The following is a 13,632-nucleotide window of genomic DNA, read 5'->3' on the forward strand; positions in this document are numbered from 1 at the left end:
TGCCTACAAGGCCCAAAGAAATGTTAAACTAGTTGTCATCCATCTGACCATAGACATAGTGTATGTGTACTGTGAGAATGTGCTACTTCCTATTTTCAACAACAGAGAGAGCCATTGACTAAGTACTGAATCTGCTCTGTAACTGACCAGGTTTTCATATGGTAGTCTGTTTTACTGGAGGGTGGGGAGTTGGTGATGTAGTTGCATTGGGGAGGTCCCAGAGAGGTTTACACCTTTTTCCCATTACTTCTTCATACCGAATTTGCAAATTGTCATTGAAGCACAGACTTTGTGCTAACAGCCTACCGGTAGGCTACTTCATTTACTAGAGCATACCGCCACCCTCTGGATGGGTAACTTTTTGGACAACATAGAAAAATAGTTTCAGTGCTTTTTGGAAGAAAGTCAGACATAATTCCACGGGAAAGCCCTTGGAGGGATGGTGTTCATCACAACATGGAAACAACCAGAAATGTCTTCGTAATTGTGCTTCTAAATTTCTTCTTTTTTGGGATTTACAGCCATGAACTAAATCCCAGAGGTAGAAATGTATGCGAAGCTGGGTAAGTGATTGTGTCCCTGTTTTAAATACGTTTTAGGCTTGACATTGATGGACAAAACTATTACAGCAGCCTGATTCAAGTCAGTGAAGGTAGATAAACATGCATATATATTTTTTCGACATAGTTTGATATTTTCTGAATACCCAAGCCCTTCTACACACAGATACTGTAACCTTCCTCAGACCTCCACTTATTTGGTCTACTGCCTCGTTTTTTCTTTGTGCCAGTAATTCCCTGCACGTTGAATGCTGTGACCGATTTGCATCTCAACGTGATTAGGATCATGTTTAATATTTAGATTTATTAGACTATCTGTCATGATTGAAATGTGATCATAATATTAGTTTTGATAGAAAGAGTTAAATGACGTTAGTTTATATGAATCAAATACAGATCATTTGTTTCTCCCTCCCATATCTGCCAGGCTCCAATGCTGTAGTGGCTTCGCACAGCAAGGAGATGAGTGCTTAATACGTGAGTAGTTGAACGCCTCTTTTATAGGAATTAACAAACCTGAGTCCGATCATTGGAAGTAGACTTCACAATCATTTCCTCTTTCATTTCTAAAAGCATAACCATTTAATGTGAACTAACTCGCTCAATTTTTTTCCTTCAGCAATTTGTGAGAGTAACTTCACCTGCAAAGTGAATGAAGTTTGTGTGCGACCCAACGAATGCCGCTGTCGTTCTGGTTATTTTGGAGCCACTTGTGACATGAGTAAGTATCCTGTTACTACCTCACAGCAATCAATAAAGCGGTAATCAGCTGTTGAAACAATATCAAAAAGCTTAGGGATGGGGCTGGAGAAATGTGAACACTCTCCAATTCATAGACAGAGCTATAGATACATGGACTGACAATCCAAAAAGTATAGTTTTAACCTGGTTTTGAGGCTATATAATGTTTGTTTACATTTACTCTGTTTACAAGCATTGGAGTAAAACAAGCTTATATTTTGGGTTCTGATGGGGCACAACAGCTGAACTAAGCTCCTGAGGCATTAATAAGTTATATTCTTCAAGAATCAATGGGTACATGTCATTAATTTGTAAGTCCAAAAATGGATGTAGCAACTGCAGATTGCCCCTTTTAAATGTAATTTTGACATTTATTTAAAGGTAGAGTTAATGTGTTAACACTAGTCATTTTCACATACAGCCAGTCCAGGTAGCCTACTACTCAGAACTACGTAGCCTACGTCCAGAGAGAACTTAGTACACAAATGATCTCATTATTGATACATATTTGCCTTTCATCCTCCCTGTAGAATGTCCGTCCCAGTTCTGGGGACCTGACTGTAGGGGTAAGTGTGACTGCCATCCCAATGGGAGTTGCGAGGATGTCACTGGGGCCTGCACCTGTAACCCTAATCGCTGGGGGGCAAACTGTGAGAGAGCCTGTGATTGCCAGAAGGGCCAATGCAACCAGGAGACAGGCGCTTGTACGTGCTACGCAGGCTTCTGGGGCTCCCAGTGCTCCACCAACTGTCACTGCAGCATCAACTCTGTGTGTGATGTGGGAACGGGCCAGTGCCACTGCAACCCCGGCTGGTATGGGAGGAACTGTGGTGCTCAGTGTGCCTGCAACGGTTCTCCGTGTGACCAGCTCACCGGGCGCTGCAAGTGTCGACAGCGTTTGTGGGGTACTCACTGCGAGCGCATGTGTAAGTGTATCCATGGACGCTGTAACCAGGCGGATGGATCGTGCACCTGCAGGCCAGGATTCAGAGGGAGGTTTTGCAGGGAGCCGTGTCCAGCTGGGTTATACGGACAGAATTGCAGAAACAGGTTTGTGACACAGCTGTCTTGGACAAAGATAACTTAGTTGGAACCACAGAGGTTAATTAGCTGGATAAGACAAACATGTCTTTGCTCTTTTCTCTTTCAGTCTGCTGTACTGTGCCCATTGTGGTAGACATGTGGTGAAGCTGTCAAATTGAATGTGATTGACAAACTGTTTTGAGCTGTTTTAGAGTTTTTTGGCCACCTAAAGCTGTTGGCAACCAAAACCAATACCTATGGCCGCAATCCAGTTTCTAGCAACAAGGGAACTAGCCTTGGCTGAAAGCCTGTGGCAGAAGCTATAAGGAAACCAACCATTTGGAAACACTAGTTTAGCATGCGTATGACAGTTATGAGTTGAGTTAGTCCATGCTATTCATGTTGTGTTATAATGTTACTGAGGACTTGGTCTTACTGTTCTTCCAGGTGTGGACACTGTAAAGGCCAACAGCCCTGCAAGGTGGCAGAGGGACGTTGCGTTGCATGTGAACGCGGTTGGAATGGCACCAGGTGTGACCAGATGTGTGCTCCTGGGTTCTTTGGTGGAAACTGCGAGGACGTGTGCTCCCCCTGCAAAGATGGACACTTCTGCAACCGCATCGACGGCAATTGCCCCCACTGCAACCCTGGTTGGATGGGTGATCGGTAGAAATAGGATTATGAGCTTCCTGTCACATTCATCATCTTTAATAAATAGATCACTAGTCACTTTAATAATGCCACATTAATAATGTTTACATACGTTGCATTACTCATCCCATATGTATATACTGTATTTTTATACCATCTATTGCATCTTGCCTACAAGTGTACCACTCTGTCATTGCTCATCGATATTTCTATGTATGTATTCTTATTCCATCAATTTACTTAGATTTGTGTGTATTAGGTAGTTGTTGTGTAATTGTTAGATTAGTTGTTAGATATTACTGCACTGTCGGAACTAGAAGCACAAGCCTTTTGGTACACTCGCAATAACATCTTCTAACCATGTGTATGTGACCAATAACATTTGATTTAATTTGAATAATCAAATGTAGATGATTGTAGAGAAATTATGAGAAGGAAATTATATAATTTTCAGCCATTTTTGTCTTTACAGATGTGAGCTCAAGTGCCTGAATGGAACCTATGGAGAGAACTGTGTCAATAACTGCAACAGCTGTTTCAATGGGATGTGTCACTTCGCTACAGGAGAGTGTCTCTGTGACCCTGGCTTCTCTGGTGCCTAGTGAGTGCAAAACATTTCAACATGCAAAAATAGTGCAAAGAGCATATTGCCCAATTAAGTTTTCAGACATGTCGTTTGCCTCTCTTTCCTATGCAGCTGTAATGTGAGCTGTTCAGAGGGTCAGTATGGGGTTAACTGTGCCCAGATCTGTTCCTGCCATGACAACAACTGCAACACAGTGACTGGAGCATGCAACCTACGTAAGAACCTTTCCTGAAACAGACGTATGTTATGTGATGAGGGAAAAAAGAGTAATGTACATGTATGCTTTTTCCAGAAAGCTTATTAGTAACGTATGTATCCGCCATAAAAACACTTAGGGACAATATTTATTTTAGAAAATATGTTTATTTTGTGGCAATGGTGACAGATGAGTGACCTCTGCTCTTTGAACAGAGCCTAACCAGAGGATGGGTGTGATGGCAGCAGGGGTGCTGGTCACCTGTCTCCTCCCCCTGCTCCTCTCCTTGTTGTGTTGCTGCTGTATCTGTAGACAGAACAAACAGAACGAGTAAGTCAAGTGGAAACACAATGAAAACACAGATTCTTTGTTGTTTGTATTGGGCACAGTACATCATGAGAAATTGTCACATTGGTTGGATTTAAACTCAGACTTTACTGCTTGTTTTGTTTGTCTGTTGTTTGCTTTAAGCCACGAGAAAAAATCCCAAAGACTCTGTGAAGGGTTTACACGAATCAGCTCTAAGCTTCCTTGCATCCCACTGAGACGGCAGAAGCTACCCAAAGTTGATGGTACATACTACTTGCACAAACTCATTTGCATTTCTGTCATACTTGCTGTTCATTGTTTAACATCCATGTTAATGTGTGTTTTCACCGGGTTCGCATGATTGATGATAAACCAGCCAAATTCCAATATATTCAAAGTAGCATCCTTTATCCTTGGTATTTTGCTTTGCTTTCTCTCTGAATGGCTGTGACAGTGAGTTCAGTGTCTTATCATTGTCAACAGATAAGTACAAATCTTTAGTGGATGTAGGTTCTAAGGGTTAGAAGCTCTGTTTCTGTTCTCCACAGTGTCCCACCATGACCATGAGAATACTTTCAACTGTAGTTTCATCGAGCCCCCCTCCGCAGTGGAGCAACCCACCACCTGCGGGTCGTCCCGAGCCTCTTCTTCCGTAGAGACCACAGAGGATGGACATGTCTATGCTGTCCCTGACGGTGAGTGTCACAAACTAAATCTTCCCTGTCACTCCTGGATGATACTGCATGCTGCATTAAAAACCCCTCTGTTGTTGTCCATTAGTTTACTCCAATTAGGGGAGTGGTGGTAGGGTTAGGAGAAAATAATAATATATACAGTATCAGTCAAAAGTTTGGACACACCTACTCATTCAAGAGTTTTTCTTTATTTTTACTATTTTCTACTAGCAAATGAGTTTGTGCAAGTAGTACTACTACTTTTACTACTATATGGAATCATGTAGGAATCATGTAGTAACCAAAAAAGTGTTCAAAATATATTTTAGATTTTAGATTATTCAAAGTAGCTACCCTTTGCCTTGATGACAGCTTTGCACACTCTTGGCATTCTCAACCAGCTTCATGAGGTAGTCACCTGGAATTCATTTCAATTAACAGTTATGCCTTGTTAAAAGTTCATTTGTGGAATTTCTTTCCTTCTTAATGTATTTGAGCCAATCAGTTGGTGTTGTGACAAGGTAGGGGTGGACCAAGTCCATATTATGTGTCACACCCTGACCATGGAGAGCCTTTGGTTCTCCATGATGTTTAGGTCAGAGCGTGACTAGGGGGGTGTTCTAGTCATTTTGTTTCTATGTTTTGGGATTGAGTATGGTTCCCAATTATCGTTGTTTCTAATTGTGGATCATACTTAAGGGTTCCCTGTTCCCACCTGCTTTGTGGGATATTGTTTTTGAGTGAGTGCATATTGCACCTCAGTACTGCACAGTCATTGTTTGTTTCTTGGTTTGTTTTAAGTTTCACTAAAAATAAAGATGTGGAACTCCAATCACACTGTGCCTTGGTCCGTCTCTCCACACGTTCGTGACAGAATATCCCACCAACAAAGGACCAAACAGTGTGAAAATGAGGTAAGGGAGTTTTGGACTTGGGAGGACAATGAGAGGAAACGAGACCCTTCCTTTGTGGGAGTCGCCAAGGAGCATAGGAGGACAGCGACGACGGGGACCGCGGCCACAGAAACCCCAATAATGTTTTGTGGGGGGGCACATGGAGCTGGCGGTTGAGCAGCGAAGAGTGCCAGAGCCTGTTTGGGAGTCGGAGGAGGAATTTGATGAAAGATTCCGGAGAGAGGTGGTCGCGATGAGAATGCTGCAGCACAGTCGTGCTGAAGAGCGTGACACAAGTCCAGTGCCATTTGCACCGGTTTCACGCATCTGGCCCCATTACGGTACATCCTGTGCCAGCTTCCCGCACTAGACCTGAAGTGCGTGTCACCAGTCCGGTGCCACCTGTGCTGGCTCCACGCACCAGGTCTCCAGTGCGTCTCCCCAGTCCGGTATGTCCTGTGCCAGCTCCCCGCACTCTCCCTGAAGTGCGTGTCACCAGTCCAGTGCCACCTGTACCGGCTCCACGCATCAGGCCTCCAGTGCGCCTCCCCAGTCTGGTACGTCCTGTTTCAGCCCCTCGCACTCACCCTGAAGTGCGTGTCCTCAGTCCGGTACGTCCTGTGCCTGGTCCTCGCACTCGCCCTGAGGTGCGTGTCACCAGTCCAGTGCCACCTGTGCCGGCTCCACGCACTAGGCCTCCAGTGCGCATTCACAGTCCAAAGCTTCCGGCGACGGTTCCCAGTCCAGAGCTTCCGGCAACGGTTCCCAGTCCAGAGCTTCCGGCGACATTGCGCGGTCCCGGAACCTCCAACGACGGTCCACGGTCCGGAACCTCCAATGACGGTCCACGGTCCAGAACCTTCAACGACGGTCAACGGTCTGGAACTTCTAGCGACGGTCAATGGTCCGGAACCTCCAGCGACGGTCAACGGTCCGGAACCTCCAGGCGTTCAATGGTCCGGAGCCTTCTGTGACGGTCAACGGTCCGGAGCTAACAGGCATGGTAAACAGCCCGGAGCTTCCCGGGACGGTCAACGGCCTGGAGCTTCATGTAACGGTCAATGGTCCGGAGAGTCCAGGAGTGGTGCCCAGTACAGCTCCAGGGCAGGAGCCTTCCTCTGCGCCGGTGCCCAGTGCAGGCACGGCATCCAGTCCAGCTCCAAGGCCGGAGCCTTCCTCTGCACCGGTGCCCAGTCCAGGCACGGCGGCCAACCCAGCTCCATGGCCAGAGCCTTCCTCTGTGCCGGTGCCCAGTCCAGGCACGGCGTCCAACCCAGCTCCATGCTCGGAGTCGTCCTTTGCGCCGATGCCCAGTCCAGGCACGGCGTTCAGCCCTGCGCGATGGCCGGATCCAGGGTCTGGGCGGGGGCTACGACCGGCACCGGCACCACCACCAACACTAGTCACCCCCCCCCCACCCCCACCCTCCCCATTTGGTTTCAGGTTTTGCGGCCAGAGTCCGCACCTTTGGGGGGAGGGGGGGGGTACTGTCAAGCCCTGACCATGGAGAGCCTTTGGTTCATCTGTGAAGAGCACAGGGGGCCCCCACCTGTGATCGTCGGGCCCTCATACCACCCTCACGGAGTCTGTTTCTGACCGTTTGAGCAGACACATGCACATTTGTGGTCTGCTGGAGGTCATTTTGCAGGGCTCTGGCAGTGCTCCTCCTGCTCCTCCTTGCACAAAGGCGGAGGTAGCGGTCCTGCTGCTGGGTTGTTGCCCTCCTACGGCCTCCTCCACGTCTCCTGATGTACTGGCCTGTCTCCTGGTAGTGCCTCCATGCTCTGGACACTACGCAGACACAGCAAACCTTCTTGCCACAGCTCCCATTGATGTGCCATCCTGGATGAGCTGCACTACCTGAGCCACTTGTGTGGGTTGTAGACTCCGTCTCATGTTACCACTAGAGTGAAAGCACCGCCAGCATTCAAAAGTGACCAAAGCATCAGCCAGGAAGCATAGAAACTGAGAAGTGGTCTGTAGTCACCACCTGCAGAACCACTCCTTTATTGGGGGTGTCTTGCTTATTGCCTATAATTTCCACCTGTTGTCTATTCCATTTGCACAACAGCATGTGAAATTTATTGTCAATCAGTGTTGCTTCCTAAGTGGACAGTTTGATTTCACAGAAGTGTGATTTATTTGGAGTTACATTGTGTTGTTTAAGTGTTCCCTTTATTTTTTTGAGCAGTGTATATATGTGTATATGTATTTAAAAATATATATATATGGGGGATTGGAAATTATACAGACAATTACATTGATGGAAGCCACAATCTATCTGCACTATTAAAGCTGATCTACCCCAAATACAATTACTAATCTGCTGCCATGTCATCCAATTAAGGCCCTAGTTTCAAGAGTAAACATCAACAGGAAATACAGCATTTAAAACATTCCCAGAGCATTGTTTTTTATTTCCTCAACATCTTAGGTTTGAAAGAGGAGTCTGATTCTGCTTATCGTTTATTTATTTGAAAAGAACATGATTGTCGTTTGAACTCTCTCCTCTCTCTAGAACCTGGAGAACAGAACAAAAATAAAGGGAACAGAATCGACACAACAGAGACTAGAGTACTGGCTGATTATGATGATATCTCTGAGGTAGACACATTGCCGGAGAACATGGCCATGACTATGCAGGTCTCAGTTAACACCAGTGAGCTGCCACTCCAGAAGTCCTCAGAGAATGAAGGCTCCTGCAGTGGCACAGAGTCAGCCAACAGCATCCGCCTCCGGGCCCATGCTCCGCAGCCACCCCAGCAGTCCAGCAAGGAGAACAGTGTAGTGTCAAACACCGTCAAAGACAATGGAAAGCCTACAGCTGCTGAGAGGGTTAAACCTCAACCACCAGACCCCTCTACAAAGCCAAAGCTATCCTGGGTCCATGCATCTCCTGGGCCGAAACAGAATAATAGTCAGGAAAAGACTGTGGCTGAGGAGAAAACGAGTTCCAGGAAGAAAGCCAGCAAGCAGCAAGCTCCCAATGCCGCAGAGTCTGCATGTACAGATGGGGCTGGCTTCCAAGGGGAGAAGAAGTCAACTAAAAGCAGATCTGGTATGTTGCAGATAGAGCACATCAACGGGGCAGTGCAGAGTGTCCTCAGGAAAATGGGCAACTTCCGTGCTGACCGGAAGCCTGAAATCCAAAGAGAGTCCGCAGAGAAGAGCCCCAGTTTATCCCTAAACAGGGAGGTTAACCAACTGAACATACACTCGGAGGCAGCCTCTCTCTTAGCTGCTCAGCTGAAGGAGAAGACTCAGAGCCTGAACAGGAGTGAGACCGGCTGCTGTGAGGAGAGCCTGTCTCACCTCCAAGCCCATGGAAAGAAGCAGACCTTGCCCCAAAAGACTGGAGCAAAGGTTCTGCTTCCCACATCCGCTAGTTCACAGAAGCCTCTGCCAGATACGCCATCTAAAGAAGCCAAAATCCCAGAGAAACAGGACTCTAACCACTCTGAAAGCAGTTCAGAGAAGGGAGACTCCACAGTAAAGAAGGCCCCAATGACAAAGCCTCCTCGGAAAAAAAACAAGGAAGGAAATATAGACTCAAAAACAAAGACTATTGCTCCAAGGGTTGCAGTGACGCCACCTCAGGCTGCAAGTTAGTGTGGTCAGTGTTGTTAATTTTCAATTCTGAGAAAACAACGCACATGTTGAGATGTCTGAAATATTTTTTGGGACACATTTGTTTCATTGTGTTTTGCCCCAAATCGAATATCGATGGAATATTTTCCCTTCTGTGGGTGTTTTTCATCTTGAGAAATGTTATGATATAATGCAGTAGTCTTTCTATTTTAACTTTTTATTTTCCTTCATCATAGCTATTCTCAAATCAATGTATTGTATAACAGTGAGTGCTAGGAGGTCTGAATACTTATTTACCTTGATCAATCGTCATTATTGTACCCAACATTTGCTAATTTGTTCATATTGAATAAACAAAACACCCCAAAAACCTGGAATTTGCATCTCCTAAATGTTTTAAGTTGGAAAGCCGATCCCACTGCCCAGAACTGTGAAGCCACATCAGGGCCTCAGACCAACGAGAGGTGTGTTGTGTTGATGGTAGAACAGCTTGGGGTCTGTGTTGAGGGCCCTGTGGCTGTCTGACACATGTGCTGCAGTTGTGTGTGCAGTTTTGGGAGGAATGGTAGACTTTGATGCAGCTATAAAGGCTACAGAAGATCAGATGGTGTTTAATTGATTACAGACTGTTGGTGCCGGTCATCCTGAATCCATGCTGTGACCTGCTTAGACAGGAACATCTCTCATTCGCTCTCAGGACTCTCAGACAAAGCAAAGACCCATTTAAGAGCAACAAGGTCCTGAAAATAAGTTATTTAACATGAGTCACGCAGTAAGATTGGCAGATGACCAGCTGCCTTGTTGTGAAAGGTCGATCATATTGATGCTTTCAAGACATGAATGGGTGCATGGCTGCATGCATAGGTGCTATTGCATCATTATTTAATTCTATAAGTTTTACTGTGGAAAAAGTATGGGGCCTAGTAGTGGGATGAGGACTAGAATTATGTTTTGACTGCCTGTTTAAACATCTCCCTGGAGCTTGGTCCATAACGGAATGCCAAGCATTGAGAAGCAACTGCCAACTCAACCATGTCCCAGAATACTATTGGGAGACAGTGGCTACCATAGACACCCTATGAAAGCATTAACATCTGGTAGCCATTACATCGCTGGAGTTGAGGAAAAAAGCTAATATTTTCTGCTAAGCAAAGCAGAAAACCTAGAGTGATATAACACCTAAATGTCAGAATGGCCTAATTGGAAAACTAGACCACAGTAACAAACAAAAGTTGTTACCTAAATATGGTTGAAATTGTTGTCTTAATGTCTTTTGAATGCCAAGACGGTACATTCATTGATAATTGTATTTTTCTGAAATGTAGCATAAATGAATGTTCTTTGGATATGGGCCATGGCTCCAAAAGGACTGTATATCACACCGCAAGCAATTGGCAGGACTTTTCTATGGGCATGATTACCTGTTTGTAAGTGTCTAGTCTATACTCACTGTGGTATGAATGGGTCATTGTGGACCTTCTGTGTAGGCTACAACATGTTCTTTTCATGTACTGTTTGCTGAAACAGGAATGGAAAATGCAGACATCATGAAATTTCATGATTGGAAACAAACAGCCATAAAACGACCCAGAATGAACAGACACGATCAGAGTTCAGGGTTTCAAAAATCTGGTAACTTTCCCGAAATTCCCAGATTTTCAAAAAATCCTGAGGTAAATTTATCAAAAAACATTGTCATTTAGAAACAGCTGTGGATATAATCCAATTAAATTACATCTATTTTTACACACACACACACACACACACACTCACTCACTCACACACACCACACACCACACACACACAACACACACACACACACACACACACACACACACACACACACACACACACACACACACACACACACTCACATACAGTACCAATCACACACACACACACACACACACACACACACACACACACACACACACACACACACACACACACACACACACACAAACACTCACATACGGTACCAGTCAAAAGTTTGTACACACCTACTCATTCAAGGGTTTTTCTAATCTTTACTATTTTCTACATTGTAGAATAATAGTGAAAACATCAACACTATGAATCATGTAGTAAAAAGTGTTAAACAAATCAAAATACACTACCGTTCAAACGTTTGTGGTCACTTAGAAATGTCCTTGTTTTTAAAATAAAAGCAAAACAAAATTGTCCATTAAAATAACATCAAATTGATCAGAAATACAGTGTAGACATTGTTAATGTTGTAAATGACTATTGTAGCTGGAAAAGGCTGATTTTTTAAATGGAATATCTACATAGGCGTACAGAGGCCCATTATCAGCAACCATTACTCCTGTTTTCCAATGGCACGTTGTGTTACCTAATCCAAGTTTATTATTTTAAAAGGTTAATTGATCATTAGAAAACCTGTTTACAATTATGTTATCACAGCTGAAAACGGTGTGCTTATTAAAGAAGCAATAAAACTGTCCTTCTTTAGACTAGTTGAGTATCTGGAGCATCAGCATTTGTGGGTTCGACTACAGGCTCAAAATGGCCAAAAACAAATAACTTTCTTCTGAAACTCGTCAGTCTATTCTTGTTCTGAGAAAAGGAAGGCTATTCCAAGCGAGAAATTGCCAAAAAACGGAAGATCTCGTAGAACGCTGTGTACTACTCCCTTCACAGAACAGCGCAAACTGTCTCTAACCAGAATAGAAAGAGGAGTGGGAGGCCCCGGTGCACAACTGAGCAAGAAATAGGACAAGTACGTTAGAGTGTCTAGATTGAGAAACAGAAGCCTCACAAGTCCTCAACTGGCAGCTTCATTAAATAGTGTCCGCAAAACACCAGTCTCAACGTCAACAGTGAAGAGGTGACTCTGGCATACTGGTCTTCTAGGCAGAGTTGCAAAGAAAAAGCCATATCTCAAACTGGCTAATAAAAATAAAATATTAAAATGGGCAAAAGAACACACTGGACAGAGGAAGATTGGGGAAAAAAAGTGTTATGGACAGACAAATCTAAGTTTGAAGTGTTTTGATCACAAAGAAGAACATTCGTGAGACACAGTTAAAATTAAAAGATGCTGGAAGAATGCTTGACGCCATCTGTCAACCATGGTGGAGGCAACGTGATGGTCTCAGGGTGATTTGGTGGTGGTAAAGCGGGAGATTTGGACAGGGTAAAAGGGATCTTGAAGAAGGAAGGCAATCACTCCATTTTGCAACGCCATGATATACCCTGTGGACGGCGCTTAATTGGAGCCAATTTCCTCCTACAACAGGACAATGACCCAAAGCTCAGCTCCAGCTGGTATTCTGTCTATAATGGAGTGCCCAGCACAGTCACCGGATCTCAACCCTATTGAGATGTTTTGGGAGCAGTTTGACCGTATAGTAAGTACGAAATGCCCATCAAGCCAATCCAACTTGTGGGAGGTGCTTCAGGGAGCATGGGGTGAAATCTCTTCAGATTACCTCAATAAATTGACAACTAGAATGCCAAAGGTCTGCAAGGCTGTAATTGCTGCCAACAGAGGATTCTTTGACAAAAGCAAAGTTTGAAGGACACAATCATTATTATTTAAATTATCTATAACCTTGTCAACATCTTGACTATATTTCCTATTCATTTTGCAACTTATTTCATGCTTGTTTTCATGAAATTCAAAAGGCACTGGCACATCTGAGCAATCTCTTTGCAGGTGCATGGCAACAGTTGAACAAGATCAAGGAAAAAGGAAACCGCACACTGCTCTTGGTAGTATCACTGATATTTAATAAGCTTACGTATTGGCCTCACGGCCTTCGTCAGAGTTTTTGTGAATTTTTTTAAATTATCACCCTTATGTAGACCTAGCCCCACCCACATCTGTTCCACGCATGGAAAGGGGTTGGAGGTAAAGGAAAAACAAATAAGTGCTACCAAATATATGCATCTCACAAACACTACAAAAGTGTATAAATAAGACGCTTTAAACACGTCCATAAAACCCCAATGAGGACACTGCAAGTTTTCATTAATCATTGGGTACATCGTACGAAAAACACCAGAGTAATCTTAAATAGGCACACTCTTGGCATTCTCTCAACCAGCTTCACCTGGAATGTTTTTCCAACAGTCTTGAAGGAGTTCCCACATATGCTGAGCACTAGCTGGCTGCTTTTCCTTCACTCTGCAGTCCAACTCATACCAAACCATCTCAATTGGGTTGAGGTCAGGTGATTGTGGAGGCCAGGTCATCTGATGCAGCAATCCATCACTCTCCTTCTTGGTAAAATAGCTCTTGCAAAGCCTGGAGGTGTGTTGTGTCACTGTCCTGTTGAAAAACAAATGATAGTCCCACTAAGTGCAAACCAGATGGGATGGCGTATCGCTGCAGAATGCTGTGGTAGCCATGCTGGTTAAGTCTGGGTCTTTTACCAAATAGGGCTAT

At 44.5% G+C, this 13,632-nt stretch overlaps 1 protein-coding gene across 1 annotated transcript; it reads left to right on the forward strand.

Annotated features, from left to right (window-relative positions):
• Window positions 1-270: 270 nt before the first annotated feature.
• On the forward strand, window positions 271-9,590 carry LOC110537171 (scavenger receptor class F member 2). The gene is made up of 11 exons (XM_021623008.2): window positions 271-563; window positions 988-1,037; window positions 1,180-1,281; window positions 1,832-2,351; window positions 2,772-2,990; window positions 3,448-3,576; window positions 3,673-3,776; window positions 3,973-4,087; window positions 4,229-4,329; window positions 4,615-4,761; window positions 8,152-9,590. The coding sequence occupies exons 1-11, from the start codon at window positions 457-459 to the stop codon at window positions 9,240-9,242; spliced, it is 2,685 nt and encodes an 894-aa protein (XP_021478683.2). The 5' UTR covers window positions 271-456; the 3' UTR covers window positions 9,243-9,590.
• Window positions 9,591-13,632: the final 4,042 nt, after the last annotated feature.

Source organism: Oncorhynchus mykiss, chromosome 12 (assembly GCF_013265735.2).
Source record: "Oncorhynchus mykiss isolate Arlee chromosome 12, USDA_OmykA_1.1, whole genome shotgun sequence".
Classification (NCBI taxonomy): domain Eukaryota; kingdom Metazoa; phylum Chordata; class Actinopteri; order Salmoniformes; family Salmonidae; genus Oncorhynchus; species Oncorhynchus mykiss.